This window comes from Maylandia zebra, linkage group LG1 (genome assembly GCF_041146795.1).
Source record: "Maylandia zebra isolate NMK-2024a linkage group LG1, Mzebra_GT3a, whole genome shotgun sequence".
In the NCBI taxonomy this organism is placed as follows: domain Eukaryota; kingdom Metazoa; phylum Chordata; class Actinopteri; order Cichliformes; family Cichlidae; genus Maylandia; species Maylandia zebra.
Window position 1 is genome coordinate 43,076,233 of NC_135167.1, and position 10,245 is coordinate 43,086,477.

Consider the following 10,245-nt stretch of genomic DNA (forward strand, 5'->3'; position numbering starts at 1 on the left):
ACAGCAAGCACTGATACCTTTTTAGTCGGTGGGATTGCCTTGTGATCACCTTTACTAGATATCTACAACCAATCTGATTATATCCTGTTTTTGTTTTTTTTCACTGTTGAAATTAAAATCTAGTAGCAGCCTTCTCATTTCTTTGTGTTTTGTGCTGTTTTACAGGCCCACAGAGGAGGACGGCTCCGAGGCAGATGAGGGACGGGTCCCAGGACGGTCCATCGGCGGTGGAGCTGGCCATCCTGGAGTCCCTGAAGAGACCACACCAGTCTCCAATGGAGCATTTCCTCCTCAGCCTTGTTCCTGCTCTGGAGAGCAGCTGGTCCTTTTTATTCCTGTCTCTCTGTAAATACTTATATTTTATATATTTATGTTTAATGTTTTTCTGTTTGAGAATTTTAATATTATTTCAAATACATTTTTATAATGACTAATGTCTCAGTTCTACTACACAGCAAATGTTGGCACACGACTTGACACATGTAGAAGTTATTTCATATTATACTAATGACAAAATATACTAATACAGTGGGATGCAAAAGTTTGGGCAACCTTGTTAATAGACATTATTTTCCTGTATAAATCGTTGGTTGTTACAATAAAAAAGGTCAGTTAAATATCATACAGGAGACACACACAGTGATATTTGAGAAGTGAAAAGAAGTTTACTGAATTTACAGAAAGTGTGCAATAATTGTTTAAACAAAATCAAGCAGGTGCATAAATTTGGGCACCACAAAAAAGAAATGCAATAAATATTTAGTGTATATCAAAGTGTGTGTCTCCTATATGATATATGGGGTGCCTTTGTCTGGACGTGCTTCCCATCCAGAGCTGCACAGCACAGAGGGAAGTTCCAGCGCTCCTGGAATCCCTCTGTGATGGAGCGCCAGTCTCCAGGTGAAGGCGCAGCCATGAAGTCGTCCACTAGAAAGTCCCAGATGGCCGTCGCTATTTTCGACGTCGCAAACATTTTCTTAATATGACAGCAGTATGTGTGACGGCTGTGGAAGCATGCACTCGAGACAACCGCAAATCAAAGAAAACGCGCCTTTATTTACAAAATGACGCTGCGCTGTAGGTGCTGTAGGTGTAGTCACTCACACGTGAACCCGTGCACGATTCCCCACAGATAAACAGGGCCAGTGTGGCCCAGTGGCAACGTTATCCTGAGCTGCTTTATAGTGCAAACAAATCCGGTCTAGACATTTTCCTGCACCCACCTGACTTCATTGCTCCACAGCATGATTGGATCATGTGACTGCAACGCATCCATCAGCAGCATGAGGTCACACGTAATTCTAATCTATAGCTGCCCCCACCCAAAACAGTAATAACACTACTGTGTTGCTGAATGTGTGGATCCCATGGTTACAAACGTGCACGAGGTGCTGTGTTTAATACCTGAACACTGTCTGTTTGCTAACACGTGACCTGAAATGTATCTCAAATGAAACTTTGAAGGCTCTGAAAATGACTTTTTTCTTTGTTTTAGGGTGAAAATGATCCTTTAACTCACGATAAGCTTTGTTAGATATATTAAGATTCTAAAGTTGGGTAATGTATTGAGTAACTCTGACCTTTGTGTTGGAATCACACACCTGCTCTCACTGTGAATCAAATGACAACAAAGTTTATTACCTATGGAAAATAAACTCTCTCCCTCCGTGTTGTAACATCCAGTGCACTTTACTGACAGCTGTTTACACAGAGATTAGATTACAGTTATAAAATTCTTTGTAATTCACATTTTACACATAACCCAGTTTCTCGTTTTGTGAAATATAACGCATGCTTCTGAATAAACTGGAAAGTTACGTGACAGGAGTAACACTGAGTTTGGCCTCTGCTGCTGAACTCATCTGCTTCAGGGTTTAACATCTGGACGTCTGCACACCTTTGTTGTAACAAGTGCTGAGTTACTCTTTTCTTCCTATTTTCCATCAGCTTCTGAAATACGTCCTCATCCTGATGCTTGGTTTGAACTTCAGCGTGCCATCTTAACCGTGCCTAAATGCACAGACCTGCGTCTCTGTGATCAGCTGATGAGATATTTGTGTTCGCGTGCAGGTGAACAGGTGTGTGTCACGGTCGCTGGGTCTCCTGACCCAGCGTTTTTAGTTCTTTGTGGTTTTTGTGTTATTGTACTTATGTGTGTGATTTATTCTATGGTTTCTAGTTTCGATCCCTTGCCCTTCATGTTTCTCTGTGTCCTCTCTGTTCTTAGAGTCCTCTGCCTTATGGTTTATGTCTCTGTGTTTCTTAGTTGCTGTCTCCACTGTGTCAAGTTCGCGTCTCTGTGTGATCCTTCCTGTTTTACTTTGTAGGTCCGTGTCTTATGTAAATGTGTCCTGCTTTGCTTGTCTCGTCAGTCCTGATTTCTCCCAGCTGTGCCCTCCTTCTGTGTCTCATTCCCCTCGTTACTTCCCAGTGTATTTAAACCCTGTGTTTCTCTGAGTCAGTGTTGTGTTGTCCCTCATGCTGTGTGTGATTCTCCCCGTGTCTTCTGGTATGTGTTACAATTAGCTCTTCCCAGTTTAGTTTTGCATTGCTTTGGTATCACTGTTATCGTTTGTCACCTGTCAGCAATAAAGCTGCATTTTGAGTTCAGTCCTGTTTTCCTGTGAGTTTGTGTTTGGGTCCTATTTTCCTGCCTGCCACACACCGTTACATGACAGAGTGTACAGGAACACGGCTCGTTTATTCTGCATCTACTTCATTGCCACATTTTGTCAATATTTTCAGTTTGTTTGTTTTTTTTTTCTTGCTTAAAAACGATGGACGTAATCTGTTACATGTGCTTTTTTATGTGATGATTACTGTTACTTGAATACTTGCATCATTGCATTGCGAGCATTGTTAAGCTAAAACCCTAAAAAAGTTCAAGCAGTGGCTGCAAAGGGACTTGTCTTTGAAAGGTAGGGTGTTACTTACTAAAGCTGAAGGGATATCCCGATGAACATATGCTGCTCTCTCCTTACACCTGGATAAGAAAATTAGTAAAGATATTGACCGTATGCTCTTTAATTTTATATGGAAAAACCGTACGCATTATATTAGAAAAACTGTTGTGATAAGTACGAATCAGGTGGGCTTAACGTCTTAGACTTTTCTACTTTAAATAACACTTTCAAAATTAATTGGGCCAAACATTTTCTGATAAGTGATAACAGAGCTGTACGTTTTAATTTGTTTCCAAAACCCTGCAGTCAGGACATGCTATATTGTATTTAGATAGAAGCTAGCGAGCTAACTCCCTGCTAACTTCTAACTCCGTTAAATATCATAAATTCCGTTTTCATGGATGCCTGGATGTTAAACTCAATTGTTACACCTGGTAGAGCAGAACGCTGATCATTTTATTAAAGATGAAAGACTTTAGACAGTTTTTCAACTCTCAGTAATGCTGAGTGATCGTTTGATATATGGACCTGCAGCGGAGTTTAGGCCAGACACGGCTAGTGACGTCAGACTGAACAACCGGATAGCCAAACTGTTGTCTGTTCCACTTTTTCTTGCTGAGCCTGAGAGAGCACATGCCTGTAAGTAGTTGCTATCTGTTTTGTAAGCTTTCCCGCGATAGTTTTGTGTAGCAGTTTAGAGGTTTGTGTGGAAAACTTTCTTTTGTGAGGAAAAACGGCCGCGATGCTAACACGTTAGCCCGTCTATGGGATTTCCCATGTAATGTTAGCATTAAGCTAATCGCTAAATGCGTGGGCCTAATAACCAGTGAAAGGGTTTGGATAAGTTTGTGTTTATGTGTTATATACATTGTAGTGCATGGCTTAATGTTTGATGTTGTAAAGAAAATGCAATTTTATTTTTGTTTCTGTACCAGTTTTACAGTGCTTCAACAGTAAACATCTAAAACGTATCCGCTGACTCCTGGATGTTTATTGTGGACCTGTTAGCTATCTGCCAAGCTAGAAACCAGCTTCACACCCTAGTGAGGGCAGAATAGTTTAAATGCACTCACTGTATTGGTACACGGGTGTGGGGCGTGACTCATGGGTGTGTTAGGTGATAAATGTGGTTGCACTCACCTGTTCACGGGACCTGATGTTAATGAGCAGAAAGGTAGGGTGAGCATGAGGCAAAACCTTCTGACTGCAGCTTGAGCGCAGCTTGAATCATTTTGATGCACTTTTTGACTGCAACTTGATGGTTTATGTATACTTATTCACTAAGTTATGCAATAGGCCAATGTTGAAATTTGGCATAGTAAATGGTGCAGTTATTTGTGCAGTCTGTGCATTTGTTTAATGGTTTGAGCCCGTGTGCCGATTTGTATAGTGGACACTTGTATGTGGAATAAAAGTAGCAAATAGTACAGAGGTGTATCTCATGTGTTTACTGTTGCGCGTCATCTGTGTCCTCATGTTTAGCCTGCCGCGGCCGTTGGTTGGAGGAGCCGCAATAGTTTGGAAAGGAAGGAAGCAGTAAGGTCAGTTTCCATTCTGGGTTTTCAGCATTAATAAAGAAACCTGCAACAAGGTGAGTAATGTTTGAGGTCCAAAAGAAATCAACACAGACATTTTTACAGTGCTTTTCTACTCTACCTGAACATTCAAAGCGCTCTATACAGGTTGCCTCATTCACACCTGTTCATAGAAGCCCTTTTTCTGTGCTTTCTATCTAACATTCACACACATTCATACTCTGATGAATGCATCAGAGAGTGACTTGGGGTTAATGTCTTGCCCAAGGACAGTTAGCATGCAGTCTGGAGCAGCCAGGGATCGACCCAAAAACCATCTGATTAGTAGATGACCTGCTCCACCTCCTGAGCCACAGCCGCCCCTTTTAGAGGTAAAGAATGATTTAGAAAGTAAGTACAGTAATTTTTTGAGGTGATTTGATTAAAAAAAAATCATTTTTGCTTCTAATTACATAATTAAGGTGTAATTACATCTTCCAACAAATTGATACATAAACGTATCATTTATCTACTAAAAATACATAGGAGCTGGCGTCATGTTGTGGAAGCTGCCATCTTGCCCCACCATCATACACTGGCTGAGATGGGCATCGCTGCTGCGCCTTTTCATGTTTTATGTAAGTGGATTTATACATTACTTTGAATTTAAAGATGTCAAATAGCTCTTTCACACTACATTTGACCATTTCACATTTGTACATGTATATTTTGGTGATCTCTTTCTCAGTATGTTTTTCTTCTTATGGAAATAAGCTAAGATTAAACCAGTTAATGTTAGGCTCCAGTGTCCTAAAAAAATCACACCTTTCCCCTGATAAACAAATTGATTGGATTCTCACATTGTGTGGGAATTGATTATCAATTACAACTTCAATAAGCCACTTCAAAGAAAGTTTCACCTGCGTGGGCAGCAACAGAAAGTCCAGATGTGGAAACAGAAGGTTTCCACATTAAAATATTGATATTTTAATCATTTTGGGTGAAATTGTAGTTTTTCATTAACAGGAACACAGTGGAAAGAAACTATCATTCAGATTGTCTACATTGGAAAGAATTACTCCCTCTTCCGCCTTTTATAGTCATGTGTGAAACACGGCTGTATAAATGTGTGGCAGCCTGTGGCGCGCGCACTCACAACAATGGCTGAGCGTAACTGGAGTCATGTGCACACGTATTTTACATCCACAAACAGCCGAGACGTGGTTTGCGATACATGTGGCAAGAAAGTGAGGTGTTGTGGCAACACCACTAACCTCGTCAAACACCTCAGAGTAAATCATATCACAGAATATGACGAGCTTACGTTGAGGCGAACTGAAGAGGAGGAGAAGGACGGGTGCTGCTAGGGTGAGACAGACGTCTCTCAGGGAGTCCTTTACTGCTGCAGGCAGGCAAGGTGTTCACATAGTGCACTGACGATCTTTATTTAAAAATGTAATATATTTACATCTGAATAAACTTTTAGGCATTACGCTGACGGACGGATGGATGGACCATGAATGCTTCCTCATCCTTCTTGTCATGCACCATGGAAGTGTCTGAGGGGCTTTTCCACTTGGAATCGGGATACTGTGTCCACACTTCAGAGGTGGAGTTTCCAGCATCTCACCTGGGCCTCATCTGCAAACAATCAGCAGGAGGGCTTCTTAAACCAGCGCTGCCTGCTACTCCTCGCCAGTTTGTTCTGCCATCTCCAGTGGTAACTAGGCTTCCCCTCTGCTCCAGTTCTGGCATGCTGCTTCCCTGTGTTCCCCCTTGTTTTCCCTGTGCTTAGGTCTCCTCTGCCAACATACTCATCCTACCCTCAAACTCCCTTACCCGTCCAGCAACTTCTTCTCCCTCTGTTGCAGAATTCCCGTTGGATTGTTCCCATCAGGAGCCAGGTGTTCAGTCTCTCGATAGCTTTTCCTCTGGTTCCTGCTCTCTGCTGACACTCCTAGCTCGAGCCACGTTCTCCATTCCCTCTCTTTAAACAAAGTCTCATAAATAGTTTAACCCTGTGCATTGAATCTGCATTTGGGTCTAAGCTTTCTATGGAGGCAAGAAATCATCACAGTGACATCTATTCAATTTTTAATTCAATTTTAATAATAATAATAATAATGATGCATTTATAGCACTTTTCGGGACCCCTCAAAGCGCTTTACAATTTTATTTATAGAGCGCCAAATGACAGCAACAGTCACTTCAAGGCGCTTTATATTGTAAGGTATACTTACAAAGAAAGCCCCAACAATCATATGACCCCCTATGAGCAAGCACTTTGGCGACAGTGGGAAGGAAAAACTCCCTTTTAACAGGAAGAAACCTCCGGCAGAACCAGGCTCAGGGAGGGGCGGCCATCTGCTGCGACCGGTTGGGGAGGGGCAAGGAAAACAGGATAAAGACATGCTGTGGAAGAGAACCAGAGGTTAATAACAAGTACCATTCAGTGCAGAGAGGTCTATTAAACATAGTGGGTGAAGAAGAAGCACCCAGTGCATCATGGGAATCCCCCAGCAGCCTAATGCTGGGCATACACTGTGCGATTTTTGGCCCATTTTGAGCCGATTTTTCAGTCGTGCGACCGTTTTGGAGGTCGTCCCGAGTTTGGCCTTGATCGTGTGTCATGCATCGTCTACATAACGAGGGTAACGGGGTAACGAGAAGCGATTAAAACCTCACGACCAGCTCCCGATTGATGATCGGGAGCTGGTCGTAAGAAATCGTAAGAAAATCAAACCTGTTTGAAATCCTGTGGGTCGTCCTGAGGGTGTCACCACAGCGTCTCACACCGCGCACGCGCAAACGCAGAAATGAGAGCGAAGAGACGGAGTAGAACGGCGGTGCGGCGTGTGACCGGGACACAAGCGATGGAGGCACAAACTTCTCACCCCTGCGAGTCAAGCGTACAGTTTGAGCAGGAGCTGAATAACGCGACTGAAAGAAATCGCACAGTGTATGCCCAGCTTATTGAAGCATGGAGGATTCAGGGTCACCTGAGTAGGCCATCAGCCTACTAAAAGGATACTGAAGAAACCCGTCGAAATAGTGTTAGTCTTCATCACTGCTGCTGCTGGACTCATTTGAACACCTCTGAAATTTGCATGCCGGCAAGTATTCCTCTTCTTCCTCAAAGTCCTCTCGGGAACGCTTCCTCGAGCCTCCAGCTTCATGGTTGTCAAGCTCTTCGTGCGCATCTTCAAAAAGTCCATCACTGCTGCTCTCAGAGTGGTCGCACACAGTTGAGCTGGTCCCCGAATCAGAGTGTGCAAGCCTGGATTTTTTGCTATTACGACCTTCTTCGTCAACATCTTCGTCTCTGGACCTTTTCGTGGATCCACCAGGCTGCGGTGCTTCTTCTGTTACCTGCTGATTGATGTCCTCATCGGCAATATTACCAACATGAGGACAGCCCTCGCTATCAGTGTCAGAGGCAGAGAAGAAGTCAGAGTCATCATCGCTCCATCTGATTCTTTTGTTTGGTTCCACATCTTCTTCATCCAGCTCTCTAGACCTCCTCCTGGAAACACCTGGCTGAGGGTCCTCTTCTGGGATGTACTGGTGAACATCTACACGGTCTTCAAATGCCTCCTCATTTTCAATGCCACCAACAACCACAGCATTACGATCCTGGTGCTGTTCATTGTTGTCAGCATTGGCATTATTGTCCCTCACATTAATATTTTGAGCGTTGACATTGTTGTCATCGTCATCGTCATCGCTACCGTAGAAGTCATCATATTGTCCCAGTGCTGAAGCTATTAGCTCATGCAGAAACCAACGAATATCACGGAGAGCGAGATACAGATTGTTCACGAAGCCTCCATTAACTGGTTCATTAGCAGGTTGCTGATCTCCATTTGCAAACCTTTGTGGGTTAACCTGTTGGCCTGCAAGATCATTAAATCTTTTAATTAACATCCACAACTATCTGCTGAAAATCAGTTTTTCATCAATTTCTAGACTGAGGACATGTGCTTACCGTTTTGGTTATTTTGTGGTCCGTCTCCACTTGCACTCATTTTGACTACAAGGAACACAAAACAACAATGATCAGTAAACCTCAACTAAGAATCTTCAGAGAATTTGCTTTTTTTGTGATGACTTTAGGCTGCGTCCGAACGTACACGCCTATGTTTGAAAACGCACGTTTTCCTTTTTCGTTTAAAAGAAATCCAGTCCACATGTGCAGTTTTGAAAAAACATCTCCTTCCACATCTAAACGCTAAAAACAAAGTGAAACGCTGTCAAGAACACGCCAAATCTTACAGCATACATAAATGTCATTTTTTTAAAATGACATTTATTCCAAACCGACGTCAGGATTTGGGTTGGGAGAGCGTCTGTGTTGAATGTAGAAGCCACGTCTGATGCCTCTGTGTTTCTAAATGGAGGCACAGTAACTGTGTGTATATGTAAGTGTGTCAAAACTGCAGATACTAAGATGAACAGACACAGTATGTTGTCTACAGCTGCCATTGTAGAAACTGATCTCATGTAAACACTAACGTGGCCACAGCGTCAACAGCGGCGCACACTTTTGACATTACCTGAGTAAATGTCCGTTTTCCTCGTCCACACCTAAACACAAAAACGTCGTTTTTAAAAATCTCACCTTTCAGTGACTCAATCTGCTGTTTAGGTGTGGAAGAAAGGCCCAAATGCAGAGACAAAGCTGCGCTTTCAGAAATGTGGACGCAGCCTCAGGTTCTCAGAAATTCTAATAGTTTGTTTGAGAACAAGACTTAAGTCTTCTCTATTTTCCTAAATGAACAAAATAGTCTCAGAAATAATCGTGTTAAAAAGAGCTTCTGTCACTCAGATATGATTAAGAACATTTTCTCATTTATGTACATTTGTTTTCCTGAATAATAGATCCACATCATCCTCTCTATGATGGAAAATATAGTCTAGTCTTGCACAATGTAAAGTACATAAATACTGTCCTGGCAGGCAGGAAAATCAGGCATTTATATATTTAAGTAAATGCTCTTAAGTTTATAAAGTGAAATTTGAGCTTACTTGAGTTCTTGGTAAATTACAGAGCAGTTAATCCTCAGGGAAACGTCGAAATGTCACTAAATAGTGGTCTGCTTTCATACGGTTGCAGTGTCTCTTCAGTTTTGTGTTCATATGCTGATGTTTTCATTCAAAACATGCTTAAATGCTGTGATGTCACTTTAGCAGCAAAGACTGTGGAATGTGCAGAGATTCTTTTTACATTTGCTCCGAGTTTGATATCTTTTAAATGGAGACAAAACAAAACAGACAGAAGTGAATCTAAAAGACTAAAGCAGTCAAAGTGTTATTATTTTCATTTATTCTGATAGTTCCTGTAAAGTTCTACTCTAAGAGATTCATCTCGGCCTTCATGCAGGATTAAAGCTCAATAATGAGGACACACACACAAAATATAAAACATTTCTTTATGGTTGTTAGGCAAAGTTATCAAGCATATATCCACTAATATGCTCTCATTCTTGCTCTGCTCCCTAATTTTTCCCTGGAGGCATCGCTATGGCAACAAAACAACAAGCTGTTTCCAGAGCTTAATATTGAACAGGTCTTTGTTATAAACTTTATTTGTACAAATGTGTGATGTTGATGTGCACAACGTGGGATTTAGACCTCGGAGGGTTAATCAACAAATCACGAAAAATTAGCTTTAAATTTGTGTTCATGACGGTGCAGATTTCTGACATTTTGTGTACTTTAAGCATTTAACAATTTGATTGTTTTCTAATAAAAACGGTGTGAAACTCAAGTTAGACCTGTGTTTGTAAATGAACCGCCCCATGTTGTGTAGCTTTCTGGATTTTATACTT

At 41.8% G+C, this 10,245-nt stretch overlaps 1 protein-coding gene across 2 annotated transcripts; it reads right to left on the bottom strand.

Annotated features, from left to right (window-relative positions):
- Positions 1-6,503: 6,503 nt before the first annotated feature.
- LOC112434016 (uncharacterized) lies at positions 6,504-9,584 on the bottom strand. Of its 2 annotated transcripts, XM_076887029.1 has the most exons (3): positions 9,443-9,584; positions 8,403-8,447; positions 6,504-8,310 (listed from the first exon to the last, which is right to left on the bottom strand). In XM_076887029.1, the coding sequence occupies exons 2-3, from the start codon at positions 8,440-8,442 to the stop codon at positions 7,472-7,474; spliced, it is 879 nt and encodes a 292-aa protein (XP_076743144.1). In that variant the 5' UTR covers positions 8,443-8,447; positions 9,443-9,584; the 3' UTR covers positions 6,504-7,471. The 2 variants fall into 2 exon arrangements, with proteins under 2 accessions (XP_076743144.1, XP_076743146.1); XM_076887031.1 differs by lacking the exon at positions 9,443-9,584 and having other exon boundaries at positions 8,403-8,487.
- Positions 9,585-10,245: the final 661 nt, after the last annotated feature.

Bases quoted from the DNA above. Each gene is read 5' to 3' on its own strand.
- LOC112434016 (XM_076887029.1), bottom strand. From the start codon at position 8,442: ATGAGTGCAAGTGGAGACGGACCACAAAATAACCAAAACG. The intron at 8,311-8,402 runs GTAAGCACATGT...ATGATCTTGCAG, and splicing joins ACCACAAAATAACCAAAACG to GCCAACAGGTTAACCCACAA.